At 59.4% G+C, this 16,722-nt stretch overlaps 5 protein-coding genes across 5 annotated transcripts; 3 read left to right on the top strand and 2 right to left on the bottom strand.

Moving 5' to 3' along the window:
• Positions 1-1,788: 1,788 nt before the first annotated feature.
• Positions 1,789-3,213, bottom strand: B0I36DRAFT_276440 (salicylate hydroxylase). The gene is made up of 2 exons (XM_046151394.1): positions 3,074-3,213; positions 1,789-3,010 (listed from the first exon to the last, which is right to left on the bottom strand). Exons 1-2 carry the CDS (start codon positions 3,140-3,142, stop codon positions 1,823-1,825), a joined length of 1,257 nt encoding a protein of 418 aa, XP_046006297.1. The 5' UTR covers positions 3,143-3,213; the 3' UTR covers positions 1,789-1,822.
• A 1,223-nt stretch (positions 3,214-4,436) lies between these two features.
• B0I36DRAFT_394628 (uncharacterized protein) lies at positions 4,437-8,807 on the top strand. Its single transcript, XM_046161506.1, has 2 exons — positions 4,437-4,801; positions 4,862-8,807. Exons 1-2 carry the CDS (start codon positions 4,625-4,627, stop codon positions 8,345-8,347), a joined length of 3,663 nt encoding a protein of 1,220 aa, XP_046006298.1. The 5' UTR covers positions 4,437-4,624; the 3' UTR covers positions 8,348-8,807.
• A 272-nt stretch (positions 8,808-9,079) lies between these two features.
• Positions 9,080-10,532, top strand: B0I36DRAFT_425215 (uncharacterized protein; the record flags this gene model as incomplete). The annotated part of the gene is made up of 3 exons (XM_046162318.1): positions 9,080-9,547; positions 9,625-10,277; positions 10,366-10,532. Exons 1-3 carry the CDS (start codon positions 9,360-9,362, stop codon positions 10,530-10,532), a joined length of 1,008 nt encoding a protein of 335 aa, XP_046006299.1. The 5' UTR covers positions 9,080-9,359.
• Positions 10,533-11,153: 621 nt separating this feature from the next.
• B0I36DRAFT_377427 (catalase-like domain-containing protein) lies at positions 11,154-12,259 on the bottom strand (the record flags this gene model as incomplete). The annotated part of the gene is made up of 2 exons (XM_046160560.1): positions 11,154-12,046; positions 12,106-12,259. The coding sequence occupies 2 exons, from the start codon at positions 12,257-12,259 to the stop codon at positions 11,154-11,156; spliced, it is 1,047 nt and encodes a 348-aa protein (XP_046006300.1).
• Positions 12,260-13,796: 1,537 nt separating this feature from the next.
• On the top strand, positions 13,797-16,008 carry B0I36DRAFT_354354 (lipoxygenase 1; the record flags this gene model as incomplete). The annotated part of the gene is made up of 2 exons (XM_046157305.1): positions 13,797-14,050; positions 14,112-16,008. The coding sequence occupies 2 exons, from the start codon at positions 13,797-13,799 to the stop codon at positions 16,006-16,008; spliced, it is 2,151 nt and encodes a 716-aa protein (XP_046006301.1).
• Between the last annotated feature and the right edge of the window lie 714 nt (positions 16,009-16,722).

Genomic DNA, 16,722 nt, shown 5'->3' on the forward strand with positions numbered 1-16,722 from the left:
AATGAGGTGAATTATTTCTCGTTTGTGAGCTTACCAGCCGTCAGAAGCACTCTGCTGGTATGACTTTCAAGCTTTGTTTTTTGTATGTTGCTTCTGTTCTATTCCATACGTTCTCTCACTGCCATCAAAATAATATCATTTCTCTATGTTAAAAGAAAAGCGAGGGGGAAATGCAAGAACTTGGCCTAACTTGAACAAAATAATTTAATGGGCTATATTCCATCATACAACGGGCAATCTGACCCCCAGAAGGCTTCTGCTTGACCGAGCAAGGAAACGTAAGGAATTGACAAAGAGCACCGAAATTGAGGCCACAACCACACGAACCAAGCACAAGGTGCGAATTAAGACGTATCAAAATGTACCGAGCGGTGCAAATCCATTCAACGCTTGCTAAGATACCGACCAAAAGTAAATGCGCCTCACATGTTAACTATGCTCCGTCTCACTGCACTTCGCCCTCCTTCCTGACCTGCATAAACTACCCCCGCCATCCATGAAGTGTAAGGCCCGCCAAGCTTCGAGAACACCCAAACCCCTGAAAACCCACAAATGACTCGTGTACAAACGAAACCCTGCGCCCAGTAAAAGTAATGTCTCCTTCCTGTCCAGCACGACGACTACGACCACCGCCGAGCGCTCAGTGCGGCCAGACCCGGTATCCTCCTCGCCCCTCCGGCCCCGCCATGAAGTCTTGCATCGACTGAGCTGTCGTCATGGCCGGGATGATGAAACGGGCCGTCCGAGAAAGACGAATTCCTCGAGCGCATTCCTGACAGGGACTGTGGTGAGAACGAGGAGACGACGGTGGTGCTGTGGTGGTGTAGTAGTGCGCTCTGCTCGCTAGGTGTGGCGGATGGGCAGAAGAGGGAGCGGTAGAGCTCCTTGCCGAGATGTGCGGAGATGGTGTGTGTAGGGGCCATTGCGGGGGCGTTTCTTTGGTCTTGCCCGTCCGAGAAGTGTAGTACGTGATTACTTATTTCGTGTGGTTGACCCTAGAGTTGGCAGAGATTTTAATGGATGTTCCGGGACCGCTCTGTCTCTGGGGTGATTAAGATGAGGTGATATCAGATAAGCCTCTGAAGCAGGTATTTGCAGTAGTTGATCGAGCGGCGATACTAAACATGTGCTTTTGTATGGTTAGGAGCAGCAGGAAAGATTCATCTGCCAGACTGGAACGATATATCTACACGACAAGTACGCTTGGGAGCGCCATCTGACGTAACAAAACAACGGCCAGCCCGGGAAGGCCTGCTCACGGCAACTCAGCCGAGCCTACCCGTACAAAGCGCAGCGCAGTGTATTCCAGCCAGCCAGCCAGCCGTAAGCCTGCCATCCGGATGTCTTTGGCTTTGGCCCACGCCCAGACTTTTCTTGCAAGTCTTTGTGCTTGTGGTGTGGGTGGAACCCGCCTTGTCCCGGACCACACCCACCCAGCGACTCGTTAGCGCGTGGGGTCCGGGGGTAAGCGAGCCGAAGCAGCACAGGCTCGGTTCGGCTGAGCTGTTTAGCAGGTACCGGGCCTGCCTAAGATGAATCGTGACTAAGCTGACTGGTGTACCAGTGTCCATGTATTCCAATCAGCCAGCAGGCGTGCGCGGTCTATTGTATATCGATCAACAACCAAGCTCAAGTGGTTCCCTATCCCCTGTGAAGCATCGAAAGACAAGGACAAGACGGTCGATCGGTGCTCGAGCCGTGGGCCTGTCTGTTGCCTAAAAGAGCATGCACACGGACAAAGGGAATCCCAAGTCATCGATCACAGGAATGACGCTGTCCATTAGTCTAGTCAATAATTAAACAACAACCCGCAGAAAACCTCTCAGGCCTGCCCGCTCTCCGCCTTCTGCCTCTCCACCCAGTCCTTGGCCCCGGCGTACCGGCAGTTGTACTGCAAGAACTGGCCCGGGTTCAGGTTGACGGCGCCGCTCTTGGCGTCCGCGCCCGGCCGCGCCTGCTGCCGGCTGTAGCTCTGGATCAGGCTCGCGCGATCGTACCGCGCCGTGAACACCCGGCCCAGCGCCCCGGCGACCTGCTCCCGGCTCGGCTCCGCGGGCAGGTCGGCAATGTAGGCCTGCAGCGCCTCGGCGTCCTCGATGGCCTGCGACGCGCCCTGGCCCTGGGTCGGGAGCATCGCGTGCGCGGCGTCGCCGATCAGGATCGTCCGCCCTTTTGTCCAGGTGGGTAGGGGGTCGATGTCGCGCAGCTGCCACAGCGAGACGTCGTCGGCGCGCTTGAAGATGTCGGCCGCCCAGCTGGGGAAGTCGGCGTACGAGGTCAGCAGCGCGTCGAGCGAGGCCTCGGCGACCCACGAGTCCGACGCCGAGACCTCGTTGAGCGAGGTGTCGGGAACCAGGGCGACGACGCCGAAGAGCGTGCCATCCCGCCCCGGGCCCATGATGATGCGCTTGTCCGGCCCCACGATCATGGTCGTCACGGGGTCCTTGAAGTCGATCAGGTCCGCGGGGGTGTCGAGCCCCTGCAGATCCGCGGTCTTGAGGAGCAGGCGGTATGCGGACAGCCCCGTGGGGATCGAGTCGCGCTGTTCCCCGATGACGTGGGCGCGGATGGCGGAGCGGATGCCGTCGGCGCCAATGACAATGTCGGCGGTGATGGTCTCGCCTGTGGTCGTGGTGACGCTGCCGGCCTCCGGGTCGCACGAGGCGGCTCCGCAGCCGGTGCGGACGACGACGGGTGGGCCGGGGCGGTCGGGGCTCGTCGCAGCCTTGAGCAGCGCCGTGTGTAGGTCCTGGCGGTGGTAGAGGACGCGGTCGGCGCCGAACGCAGCCTTGTCGAGCTTGACCTCGTTGACGAGCTTGCCGCCCGTGTTGAAGATGCGGAAGGCCTTGTCGGACATGGGCTTGCACTCGGCGAGGAACGACTCGATGCCCCAGCTGTCGACAATCTTGCTGGCGTTGGGCTGAAGCGAGATGAGGGCGCCCGTCTCACGCAGCATGCGTGACTTTTCGAGGACGGTGACTTGTCGGCCGGGGCTGCGCAGGGCTATGGCCTGGAGAAGTCTGGGTTAGAAAAAGGTCTTGCTTGCAGCGAGTGTCTTTGCGAATATACTTACAGTTGACAGGCCCCCAATGCCGCCTCCGACAACGAGGATCTGGGTGTCGCGGGGCGTGCTGCTGCCCATGATGGCTGTGTGTGCTCCTGTACTGTGGTGTTGTGCTGTTGGAGATGCTCGAGTCTGCAGGGGACAGACAGAATCTGGACAGTGGATGCTACAGACTAGGAAAACACGCGATACTGAAGATGACTCGACACCCGAGAGCAGCTTGGATGACTGAACTTGCTGGCACTTTTGTTGTTTGGGGTCTTGGGAGGGGCTGTAGCTGCGGAGGTTTTGGGGCTGTAGTATTCAGTCTTGGGCCGACCCGAGGTGGGGGGACTGCGGGGGAAGGGACTTGCTCGGCCGGGCACTTGGGGAATCCCCGGCCGTGGACTGCGGGAGTGCTGTCCTGAGCCCCGTCTGTGGCCTTTCGATATTGACAGTGCCCGGCCTAAATAGATGTGGGTGTGGTCGAGCCATGTTGAGCTCGGGGCCACCATATGCAAAGCACGTCTATGAGCTTCAGTTTTGACCACAGTCCGTCGCCGAGTCTTTGCCTGGCCAAGGCCAGAGTATTTGCCAGATCGAATATTCTCCGTCAGGTAGGTCCCCCGTGTGGATGTGGGGTCGGCCATGATCGGTCATGGGGCTAACGACACACAGGCCGGCGAGTGATTTCCAAGACGCCATGTCAGCGGTCGAAGGACGGAGCATCGGAGAGGCTGCAAAAGGGAGGGTCTGATTACGAACCATGGCACAGAACCACGTGGTCATTTGGCTTGGGCCACCGTGATTGTGCTGTGCATGCTGTCACAGATCTTGTCTTGTCATGCTCATTGCCGTCGTCCTCAGCCGTGGTCTGCGTAAAACGTGCCCTTCCCCGCCCTGGCACAGGCACTGACTCCCCTCTGTGCCCCTCTGCGGCTCTAGACCAGGCCGAGATCTCACGCGTCTCCGCTCTTCCCCACCAACCCCGGAGGAAACCCCGGATTTGGCGAGGCAGGCTTACCAAGGCTGGGCCAGCCATTGGCTGCCCCGTCCCGGGGTGGGCATCGGGAATGTGGAGGAGGCACTGCGTGGCCGGCCTCGCCCGGCTAGCGTCCGACGGCTGGGCACCCCCTAGGCAGGACTGGCCCCGTTTTCCGCACGATCTGGGGTTTTACCGGGTGCAGGCGTGCGACCGGAGGGCGCCGGGTCAGGCCCAGTAATCATGGAGGATGGGAATCTGGGAGAGACTAGCAAGACTTGCGGGTGAGGGGATCAGATTCCCCCGATGCTCTGTCCCCCCCTTTCCCTTCCAGCACCGACAGGTTGGTCCCCTCGATCAACCTTTATTACCCCGTCTCTTCCCCGCACCCGTCTCAACCGAGCCGAGTCGGCTCGCTCTTCTGCCATTACCACTCTGCCCATCCCTCCTCGTAGGCATTGACGTTGACTGGCAGCACTGAACAGCAGCACACGAGGCCCGCCTGCTCTCTCGGCCCATAATCGCCTGATCCAGGGCCCAAGCAGCTGTCTGACTCAACACACCCTGCCCTGGACAAGACCCTGTGGTGATCACCAGCCATGGCTGTGGACAGCACCGCCACAGCATGCCTCAACGCCAATAGCAAGCGCACCTCGCTCTCGCCGTCGCCGCCCGCAGCCGCACACGCAGGCACAGACCCGGCTTTGACCTCGACAGCTGCAGGTGGTGACCGGCCCTACCAGAAACGGATCCGCCTGTCACTGGCCTGTAATCAGGTATGTTCCCAAGGCACATTCTATCAACCAAGCTCCCCTCCCTGACTGACAGTTGCAAAGTGCCGCAAGCGCAAGGTCCGGTGTGACACGACGCTGCCCAAGTGCCGCAACTGCGTCCAGCGCAACGAGCACTGTGAGACGTCGGACCTCCGCCGCCCAGACCACGGGCCGGGGGTGCGGGCCCTCGCCATCAAGGACGGCAACCAGCAGGCCCGCCAACAGGCACCGCCACAACAGGGCCAACCGCGCAGCTGGGACGACGATGGCCGTGATGGATCCATTGCAGACGCTCGAGATGATGACGGCGGCTTGACAGAAAACGACGCGGACAAGCAGCACCAGCGCCCTGCACCTCCCCGCCGGACCCAGTCACAGTCTTCTCATCATTCTAAGTCGTCACGCCCACCAGCAGGCACTACCACGAGTCCATCCCCCCGATCCCAGCGCGAGCCAAGCCACGCTGCCACCTCGACCCCAGACTCGCGGTCCCATCGCCATGCCTCCGAGTCCGCCACCTCGGCCAACGGCAGCACGAGCGAGGCACCAAATCTCTCCTGGGTGCAGCGGGCGTACCGGGTCGCCGCGTCCGGCACCCACGGCCCGGATGGCAGCGGGCCTAACGGCAGCAGCAACAGCAATGCCGGCGGCGGAGGCGTGGGCGGTGTCGAGGGTGGCCCCGAGAACCTCAACGGGTCGACGCCCGACGTTGTCGTCAACACGGATGACACGGCGTACCGGGTCAAGTTTGTCGGCGGCAGCAGCCTGCAGTGCCTCTGCACGTTTGTGGACCTGCACCTCGTGAGCAAAGGCCTGCGGCCCGTCAGCCCGGGCTTCAAGCAGGGCATGCAGTACAGCGAGGAGTTTGAGCTGCCCCTGACGCCACACCTGCCTCCGTTGCCCGTGCGGCCCGAGACGGACGGGTACGTGGCGGCGTTTATGCGCCGCGTGTGGCCCCTGTACCCGGTCGTCGACGAGACCACCGTCGCCGCCGACATTGACTACATCATGCAGGTCCAGGCGCTGCACGGGGAACGCTTCGCGCGGCACCTGCCGCAGCTGACGCTGCCCACGCTGGCCGTGACGTACGCGGTCCTCGCGCTCGGCTCGGCCGAGCTGGCAGGCCAGGCGACGCCGCTGTCGACGTCGTACCTGACGGCGGCGTACAGCCTGTACGGCCACCTGATCGCGCTGCCGTACACGGTGAGCGTGCAGGCGCTGTTCCTCATGGCGCTGGCGCTGCGGGCGCAGATGCGTGACGGGCAGGCGTGGCAGGTTCTCGGGCAGGCTCTGCGGATCGCGTACTCGATCGGCCTGCATCGTACCTCTCCGTCCGCGCTGGCATCTTCGTCTCAGACCAACCAAAAGATGAATGGAGCAAAGGGGAGGGGACAACCCCAACAGCAACCACAGACACCACGCCGCCCCCCGCCCGGGTGCTCGCCATCTTACACGAGCGACGCAGGGCTGCACAGCCGGCTGTGGTGGTCGTGCTACGCGCTGGAGCGGCTGGTGCAGCTCGAGTCTGGGCGGCCGGCGGTGGTGCACGACCGCGTGGGCGACGGCATCAGCAACATTGACAGCGACACGTACAACAACAACAACAACGAGCACGCGCCGCCGCCGCGCCTGCCGCAGATGCTCGACCCGGCGACGCACGGGTCCGAGTACTTTGTGGCGTGGGTGTCGCTGGCGCACATCATGGGCAAGATCTCGGACCAGTTCTACGGGCAGAAGCCCCGGGACTCGGTCGAGCTGTTCACACGGGTGTACCGGCTGGACCAGATGCTGACCGAGTGGAAGGACACGCTGCCGGACAGCGTGAGGCTGAGGAAGGACGCCGTCGCGCGGGCATCGAGACACGCTGCTGCGGCCAGACAGGCCCGGCACGACAGGCACGCCACCACCAGCAGTAGAAGCAGCAATAACAACAACAACAACAACAACAACAACAACAAGAGTAGCAGCGGCGGCGAGGACAGCGGCGACGAGGAGGAAGACGACGACGACTACCCGCCTCTGCCGGGCACACATCCGCACGACGCCTCTTCATCCAAGTTCGAGTACCAGCACCACCTGGCCAGCTTCCTCAGCCTGCAGCACTACCAGGCGCACATCACGCTGCTGCGCATCGCCCTCATCTTCCCGCACGCCGACTTCCTCGCTGAGATTGCCAAGCAGCGCGAGCACCTGCCCCGGAGCTACCACTATGGTGGCAACAAGCACAGCGGGCTCAGCGCGCACTCGCGCCTCGTCAACGGCGCCGACATCTGCCTCGGCGCGGCCCGCTCCGTCATCACCGAGGCCACCACCCTCGCCGACGACGCCGAGCGGTCCGTCCTGCTCGGCGCGAACCCAATGTTTGTCAGCGCCATGGTCCTCGCGCTGGGGATCCTGCGGCAGCCGACGCGGCGCCTGGCTAGGGCCGACTTGCAGCTCTTCCATCTCGCGCTGGAGCTCGTCGAGGAGTATCTGTCGCGGTGGGTCGTGATGGGGGGGCCGTCGGGGTCGAATGATGGTGGTACTGGTGCTGGACAAGAGGATGGGGACGAAGAAGGAGTGGTCACGTCAGGGGGTGGCGGTGACGGCGGAGACATGATGGGTCTCGTGGCGCTGCTGAGGGACCAGATTGATGCGTATCACACACACTTCCGCACTCGGGGCGCCGCGGCCGCGACGATGGCGTCAATGAGCGGTGCTGGCGGCGGCGGGGGCAAGGCGTCTCCCTATCTACATCAGCAGCAGCAGCAGCAGCAGAAGTCGGCCTCCGCCCATACCACCGGCAGCATCAACTACAACAGCAACAACAGTGGCGACAGCACGTCACACCAGCACCATTCAGGCCAATCCCCTTACCAGGACCAGAGGCGCAGCTCCCAGACCGGTCACGGCCAGGCCCAGTACCAGCACCCGCTCCACCAGCTGCAGCAGTACGAGCAGTCCCAGGCACAGCACCAGCAGCAGCACCTCATGGGCCCGCAGGGCTTCTCGGCGTCGCACTTCACGTCATCCTCGTCCGCAACCCCGGATTCCAACACATCCACAACAAGAAATGGGAGTGTTGGCGGTAGCAGCAGCAGCAACACAAACAACAACAACAACAATGACATGCCGCCTCCTCCGCTGCCAGGGGCGGAAGGCTTCAGCAACGGCGCGGAAGGAGTAGGAGTAGGAGCAGGACAAGGCGCAGGAGGTGGGCCGGGGACACCAAGCCAGGTATTTTCGCCCAGTGGACTTGGTAGTGCTGGTGGTGGTGGTGGTGGCGGCGGGACGAGCAGTCTGTCCGCGCTGCTCACGGACGGCGGCACCACGGTCTATGATCACAACAGCCACAGTATGGCACCGTTCATGGACGGCAGCATGGGATATATGAATGGTAGTGCTGGTAGTGGCATGGGTGGGGCTGGTAGTACTCTCGGTGGGTTTATGCCCGGGAGCACCCCAAGCTCGATGATGATGATGGATGTGGATTCGTTCGAGGGCCTCGCGTTTGACGAGCTCTGGAATATGATTGGGACTACGGACGGGAGGGGCGAATATGCGTTCTAGCTTCATGGTCCTGGTTCGGGGCACAAAATGAAGAGCGGGCTAGGAACAGGTTTGATACCCATCTGTGTGAATGAAGGCGTTGACAATAGTATCAGGCACATGAAGTGTAACGACCAACAAAGGAAACAATGGAAATTGTTGATCATAATCAATACACCAATAAACCGGGGAAGCGTGACTAAACTGGGTTCTCTCCCTATTACTTTGCCACCAGCAGATGATGGTCTTCGCGGCGCTGACCTGACTGCACTCTCGTTCTCTGTCCCATTGTCCTGCTGCTCAAAAGTGTCCGCATCTGGAACTGCTGGTGTGAAAAATCTGTACCATTACGTGATGGCTGGATTCCGGGAATGTTCCGGGTCCTGCAAACTTCGAGTGCGCGCGAGTCCAAAATGTCCCAGCCGAGAGGAACGCCACGCATGACCCTCTCGGGTGTCGCATGATGTGGGGAAGCAGCATCAGGCACGGAATCACGGGGAGCAGGACAATTCAATTCCTGCTAATTGGCCCGCCCAGGAAGATGGAATTTTGTCCATGTGGCTCAATGATTCGTCCCGCTGCCGAACCTGAACCCCGATTCAGAAAACCTGGGGTCTGTGGGCCCCTCTCGGCTGGGGACAGGCCGGCCTAGCAGGGTTCGTCATCGGACTGGCCGGTCGGTGGCTTCGGTTCGGTTCCCCAGACTCCACTCCACCTCCCTCCTCTTTCGCCTCTGTCCCAGGCTACTACAGCATCCGCAGCAAGCAGTCGTGGGGCGTGGCCCCCTCCACCGGGCCCTACACTCGTGCTGGTCCAGATTCTCTGTTGCAGTCTTGAGCTGTGCTGTCGCTGCTGGAGGTATATCTACCCCGGATTGCCCGATCCATCCACTGACTTGGTTGGCAGCATCTCATCACAACCACCACCACATCGAATATCTCTTTTCCATTGCTACGAATCTAGCATCTATATACCCCATCTTACTTGATTCCAGTTTCTAGTCCTTACCAAGCCACACGCACAACCATACACAATGGCCAGTGTCTCTACTGCCCTGCAGTCCGTCTCCGAGGGCCGCCTCAAGGTCGACGGCACCGACCCCATCTACAACGACTGGCGCGATGACCTGGTCCGCGATGGCTTCGCTGTGATCAAGGGCGCCATTCCCGAGGACCGGGCCCTCGGCTACGCCGACAAGATGCTGGCTCTTGCCGAGTCCTTGTAAGTCTGGTCCCACGAGCTGCCACGCTGGTGCTCACTACACTATCTATCAGTGTGACTCTAAGAATCTTTCACAGCGGCCTGGGCTACAAGCGTGACGACCCCTCGACTGTCCACCCCGACAAGCTGCCCGTCATCAATGAGAAGGGCATGCTGCTCAACTACGGCGCCCCTCACGAGGACTTTGTGTGGGATGTGCGGTCCGAGGACGGCGTGGTCAAGGCCTTTGAGAAGGTCTACAACACCGAGGACCTGATTGTCTCTTTCGACGCCATCAACTACGGCTTCTCGAACCGGACATGCATGCCCGCCAACAAGCCCTGGCCCCACCAGGACCAGGACCCGGCCAAGCCGGGCTTCCGCTGCCTCCAGGGCCTCGTCAACCTGCTCCCCAACGGCCCCAACGACGGCGGCCTCATCGTCTGCAAGGGCGGCCACCTGCTGTCCGAGCAGTTCCACAAGGACATGATCAACGAGGAGCGCATCCCCGCCTGGACGCCCGAGTGGTACGGCTACACCGAGGCCGGCATGAAGTGGCTCGAGAAGGCCGGCCTCGAGTGGGTAAAGGTCGAGGCCGCGCCCGGCGACCTCATTGTCTGGGACTCGCGCACGCCGCACTACAACGTCCCCGCCAGCGAGAAGCAGGACCGTCTCGCCATCTACACGTGCTTCATGCCCGTCGCCGATGCCACCCAAGAGGACCTCATCCGCAAGAAGGATGCTTTCGAGAGTGAGTAGACACCTTGGCCCCTGCATTTACATACCTCGCCGCTCGAGAATCTGCGTGCTGACATGTTGGTCCTTCTTCCACTTCACAGAGCGCCTCGGCACCACACACTGGCCCAACGCCCGCCACGTCGGCTCCAACGTCGCCAAGCGCAACGGCAGCGAGGATCTCGTGTCGCGCGATCGCCCGCTCAACGAGCCCAAGCTCAGCGAGCGCGCCTTCAAGCTGACCGGTATCCCCTACATCAAGGCCAACTAGGCAGGAACACGGGTGAGAAGGGGGGGGGGGGGGGGGGGGGGGACAGCGAACAGTGTTGATTAGCATAATGTGTACATGACGAGTCTTGCTTTGGCATTCTGCTTCCGCTTGCATTTCTTTTTTTCTATCTATATAGCATGTATTGGTTACCAGCTGGTAGTCAGACGGAAAGCAGGAATCCCCGGTCTCGCCGGCGGAAAGACGAGCCAGTAGAGGAACAAAACAAACAAAGTAAAATTGATCAAACCAAGTAACGTCCTGTCTGTCTCGACACTTGCGTGCGCTTGAAGGTTGCTAGATTTACATGGCCTGAAAAGGCCACTTCTGCTCGCTTGTGCAGGATGGCAGCTGAAACCACGACCTTGTCTAGTAGGGTGAAGGAAACACGACACGTTCTGCTCGGCATAAAAGCACACATGGTTTGATAGTGCAATAATGATACTCCGTGGTAACGATTAGATCTATTCACCGGACAGCCAAGTGCTACTCATTGATATCCTTCTTACGGAAGGCTGCGAGGGTGTGCATATCACATTCTTCAATATTTGTCTCCAGCCCCTCCGATCATTCTCGTTCGAAGTCTCGTTCGGCTCTTGCGCATAATTCCTCTGCATCATTCCTCTAAGGCATCTTGAACCCGACATCCTCGGTCCTCCTCTCATGCCTCCTCTGGTCCGAGCTGACCCAGTAGACCCCCTTGCGCGCACTGATCAGCGGGTCCCCAGACGACTCGATGCCCGACACGCCGCCCTTCTCCGGGACTGGGCTGAACGCGATCTGCTGCTGCGTGGCAGCATTGTCGGACAGGACCTTGTCCAGCACGATCTTGCCCACGGGGATGAACGTCTGGCTCGCGTACGGCTGCGTCGCGTCCTCGAGCTTGCCCGCGTCCTCGGGCCCGGGGATGTGCGCCTGGAGCTCCAGCACGAGGGGCTTGGCGGGGAAGCGCGTGAGCAGGTCCTCGTGCAGGTACGCCGGGGCGAGTCCGGGGAGCTCGTCCTTGGTGTACAGGTGCTCGCCATCCTGCGGAACGAGGCGGTAGCGCAGGTTGGTCTTCTTGCCCTGCGCGTTGGTCAGGACGTGCGTGTTGGGCTGGTAGTACACGATGGTGCCGTAGTTGTGCGGGTTGGGCTTGTCCGCGGTGAAGAAGGTCTGCGCCTCCGGGTGCGACTTGAGGAACGCGCCCATGTTCTGCTGCGCGTCGGGCTTGCCCTGCCGCAGCGCGAGGATCAGCCCCAGGAACGTCAGGAAGTCCTCGCCCGTGCGGGTGGCGAACCCGTTGAACGAGTGCGCAATCAGGTCCGTGTACGTGTCCCCGCCGAGCTGGAAGCGGATCGCGACGCCCTTGGGGGTCGCCGTGTCCGAGGCATCGGGGATATTGGGGATGCCACCGCCCACGCTGAAGCGTGCGGTGATTGGGGTGGATGGCTTGTTGAAGTGTGCTGCGGTGGTAAGGTTCTTGGCCTCGGGGGTAGGGGTGAAGGTTCCTTGGACGAGGAGGCCCTTGGCGTGAGCTGTGAGCTGGTTGTTAGTGACACGCTCTGCATGAAGATATGGGCGCAGGGGAACATACTTGTGCGGTAGCCCTGGTGCTTGCCAAAGATAGCCTGCATGGCATCGACAAGCTCTTGGGAGAGGTTGTCGTTCGAGTCAGTCGTGACAGACTCGACGTGAGCAGTAGCGCCCGCCTTAGAAAAGGCAGGCTGTTTGGGGAATGTTGTAGTCATTGTTACGGCTTAGCGGTCGAGGACAGGAATAGAGGGGATGAAGTTGTGGGTGAACTTTTCAAGGTTGGTCCTGCTTCGAATCCTGAAATCCAACGTGTGCGACTCGGCACTTCTATATTACGGCGTCAAGCAAAACAAAACCGCATGCGGATTATGCTCGGGACTTCTGATTGTGCTTGCGATCAATAGCAGCTGCACATAGTTCGGCGAGTAGAACAAGACAGTTATGGTTTCCTGTGCTAGGCGACCGTCTCGCCAACTCATGCCAATCACGTCGGCCCACTTGTTCCAGACGTCGTCAACCAAGACATGAGCTGAGGTGTGTTTCAGTACCGCGAAGCAAGCCGCCTCCACCTAGGAATGCTGGAATGAGGGGTAAAACTTTCTCGAAGCAGCTCTGAACACTCTGAAGAAATTCCAACGAGTCCTCACTCGCACAAGTCTAGCTTGTCTTCCTGCATTCTACCTTCAGACATGTGCCGGCCTTGGACCAACCCGAGGACAAGATGCAGTGACTTACAGGCGGTGCCGTGTTCAGGCCCAGAAGGGAGGTCTTCGGACTTCTAATGAGCCCGAATCGTTTTCAGTCTTTCTTCAGACCTTGCAAGTTCTGCATCCGGTCAGCGCTGACTACTTCCTGCTTTATGGCGGATCGTGAAACTGCGTGTCCTACAGTTACACGTCGCATCACCAAGGTAGACTCGCTGTATGCAGAATAACAGCGCATCACTCTCAGCTGAGCTTGCATCGTCATCATCCTCAGTCCTTGGCTGCGTCCAGGCTTAACAACGGTATCTGGCTAGCCACGGTATTCTTCATGTCCCTCGCTAAGGAACCTGGCACCACCAGATTTGCACGAGCGCTTGGAGCTGAAGGGCAAAGCCTGAATCAGGTGGCATATTCTCAATGCAGCTGGCTCATTCGACTAGTCCTAGACATGATCTAAATCCTATGCGAAAAAAACTCTCATAACGTGTCTCCCCACGGGCAAAGTTGCGGTCGTCCAATGGGCACCGACCTGATAATTGTGTGTAAGGTAGCGTAAGCTAAGACACCACGCAATACCCCGAGTCTTACTCGTGCCCGGCGCAGTCGCAAACGGGACGTGCCGCAACCTTAACTCAGCCTGTCGGCGCTCACTCCGGCGAACCACTCACAGGGTTCACACATTTTACCCTAATGCGGACACGAAACATGCCATCCGTGCCCAATTGTCTTCAAGACATGCGAACTGGGTTTTCCAGTTCAGGGTCCAGGCTTAGCCTACAGGTCTCTTGTAGCCAGTCTTGAGACACCATCCCCTCTGCTTGAGCCTTCAGGATAGTACCTGCATTGAGTTTGGTGAACACACTATGCTGGGCTCTGTCCGAATTTGGCGATCGACCTATCACGAGAATAGGAGGGGAAGGCAGAATGCTGATTCCTATAAAGCGACCAGACGTGGCAGCAATCTGTAGCGAGGAAAAAGACTCATAAACAGCGACCAGTAGATTGTCATTCATCCAAAACACTTACGACATTACCAAGCACATTCGCCATGGGGACAGCCATCCAAGCCAAACTCGATGCTATCCTTCGGGATAGCAATGACAGCAGAGTCCTCCAGGACGATCTCAATGTCTTCGACAAGGGCTTGTTCCTGGCTGAGCTCAAGAGACAAGGCGTGGCCTTCAGCACTGACAATAATGGCAACGTCGACGGATCTCTTGTTGCCAACCGCGGTCTTCGCACTGGCACCTACAAGGGAACCAAGCTGGCGGCCCTAGAGCTGTACAAGCTCTATGATGACGCGTTCGTCTCCTCCACTCACAAGCACTATTCCAGCTTCGTGACTAACCAAGTCTACGAGCAGCATGGGTTCGTCTTACAACTCCCAAGGTTACGAGACCATCTTCCCCACGGAGAGGTCACTTCAGCAGAAGCGTGATCTGTACCAGTGGAGCAACCCGGCCACTGACCATTACCCGCCCCATCTGCTCACTCTGCCGGCTGGCCAGCCAAGCCCGCTTGAAATCTTCAATGTGAAGGAGTTGTTGTTCGTGCAGAGCATCGCCAAGGCGATGTCGTACATCATTCCTGATGACATTGCTCACGAAGGAACCCCCTACATTGGGCCTTCCCTCGCCGATACCGAGGCCTACAATAGGGACCCAACCAACAGATCCCCAGCCACGGATATCATGAACGGCCACAACATTGGCGAGCTGGCAGACTGGTACTCGGACCGGCGCTTCGCGCAGCAGCAACTGAGCGGTGTCAACCCATGCACCATCGAGTTGGCCCCCAGGGACACAATCACCAAGTTCGCTGCTGAGGCGGGCAAGCAGGGTCTCACGGAGATGCAAGGACGTCTTGCTCAGGGCAAAGACATCTACATGCAGGACTACTCGTTCTTCCGTGAGGCCACAGGATATACCAACGGTGAAGAATTTGTCAACCACGTCCCCAACTTTGACCCACGGTACCCCGATGCCAAGGTGTATCGCTATGCCTCGGCTCCTATCGGCCTGTTCCAGCTGCACGATGACGGTCGCCTGCACCCCCTTGCCATCACCATTGACTACAAGGGTTCGCTTGACAAGTCTGTCACGATCTTCAACAAGCGCCTGGACCCAGACTCCAAGGCCGCCGTCCCGGAGAAGGACGACTGGCCGTGGCGGTACGCCAAGACGGTTCTCCAGGCCGCCGACTGGGCGCGCCATGAGATTGCCGTGCACCTCGTCGACACCCACATGATCGAGGAGGCCGTCATTGTCGCCACCAACAGAACCGTGCCGGACGACCATCTCCTGTACGAGCTCTTGTCTCCACACTGGTTCCGCACCCTCAGCCTCAACCAGAGCGCGCGGTCAGTGCTCGTCCCTGCCGTCATCAACCGCATCGGCGGCTTCGGGCCGCAGTGGCAGCCCCCCGTCGAGGGCGTGCCGCTCGCCGACAGCAACGCGTACAAGCTGATCCGCTACGCGTATGACCACTTTGACTTCCAGGGCAAGTACGTGCCCAACGATCTCAAGAAGCGCGGCTTTGATGTCGAGGCCGAGCAGCACACAGACAAGCTCCGCAACTACCCCTATGCCGCAAACATGTTTGTCCTGTGGGGTGTCTTGAGGGACTTTGTCAAGACGGTGCTGAGCATCAAGTACACCTCGGACCACCATGTCCAGCAGGACCCCGTCATCGCCAACTGGGCCAAGGAGATCCAGGTCGGGGGCCAGGTCAAGACGTTCCCGACCATCACGACGCTCGACCAGCTCATCGACGCGTGCACCATGTGCATCCACATCGCCTCGCCGCAGCACACGGCCATCAACTACCTGCAGAACTACTACTACAACTACGTCCCCTCGAAGCCTCCCGCGCTCTGCACTCCGCTGCCCAAGGACCTCCGGACCCTGCAGGCCCTGACGGAGAAGGACCTCACCACGGCGTTGCCCATCGGCTCCACCGACGCCAAGTGGAAGGACTGGCTGCTCGCCGCCCAGCTGCCCGAGCTCCTGAGCTTCCGCGTCGAGGACCAGTACAATCTGCTCACCTACGCCAAGACGCTGCACGACATCAACGTCAAGCGCTCTCCCGGCGAGGCCAAGAAGTTTGGCAGCGACGTGCTCGCCCAGGCCGGCGCGCAGCTGTACGGCCGGCTCATCTCGCTCAAGGCGCTGTTCGAGGCCAACTCGGCGTTCCAGACGCCCGGCACTGTCGAGTACAAGGTCATGAACCCCGACACCACGGCTGTGTCTATTCTGCTGTAGGGTGTTTTCTTCTGGGGTGAAGAAGCGGGCCGGGTGGTTGCGCAGAAGCTGGGTGACGGAGGACTTTGACACAAAACTGCCCTTCCCACGCTTGGCTCCAGCCTAGGAGGACGACGGAGTGGAGAAGCGGCCGCAGAACGAGAAGTAAAAGTAGTCTATTCAGTCTTGCAGTCTCAACTATCTGGGAAGCCACTGGAATCGGCCGCGTTATGCCTTAGTGACAAAGTCCTGGAACACTCCATCCCTGAGGATTGCGTGGCCTAGGAGATTGCTCCAAGTCAGTATATTTCTCAGGCCTACGGATTTTCTTTGTCGTAGCACTGTACCCTTCAAAAATGACTATCAGATGCCACCATCTACAGAAGCCACCCTGATTATCATTCGCAGGGCGTGTTGAACTTTAGTGAGGGGATTTCTCACACCCGCAGTTTCTCAAGTGTAAACCTTACACCCGAGGTAGAATCACAACGTCTGAGTCTAAAGCACCTCGTGGTCGGGAAAACCCGTTTACATAGTGTCTAGACAAAGCGAGCTGATAATGTAATGAGATGATGCACATGATTGTGCGTGCGCAGTGGAAGCTCAAACGAGCGTGCCACTACTTTCAAAGAACGTAAATACTCCCCAGCTGCCAGTACCATCTGTTTCCCCCCAGATTCGCAAATGTGATAACATGGAATATCTCGCAGCTCCCAAAAGTGCTTCTCAACGCCT

Source organism: Microdochium trichocladiopsis (assembly GCF_020744255.1).
Source record: "Microdochium trichocladiopsis strain MPI-CAGE-CH-0230 chromosome Unknown B0I36scaffold_11, whole genome shotgun sequence".
Taxonomy (NCBI): domain Eukaryota; kingdom Fungi; phylum Ascomycota; class Sordariomycetes; order Xylariales; family Microdochiaceae; genus Microdochium; species Microdochium trichocladiopsis.

Coding starts and splice junctions, on each gene's coding strand:
- B0I36DRAFT_394628 (XM_046161506.1), top strand. CDS start 4,625: ATGGCTGTGGACAGCACCGCCACAGCATGCCTCAACGCCAATAGCAAG. Junction 4,802..4,861: donor TGTCACTGGCCTGTAATCAG/GTATGTTCCCAA, acceptor ACAGTTGCAAAG/TGCCGCAAGCGCAAGGTCCG.
- B0I36DRAFT_276440 (XM_046151394.1), bottom strand. CDS start 3,142: ATGGGCAGCAGCACGCCCCGCGACACCCAGATCCTCGTTGTCGGAGGC. Junction 3,011..3,073: donor GCATTGGGGGCCTGTCAACT/GTAAGTATATTC, acceptor AGACTTCTCCAG/GCCATAGCCCTGCGCAGCCC.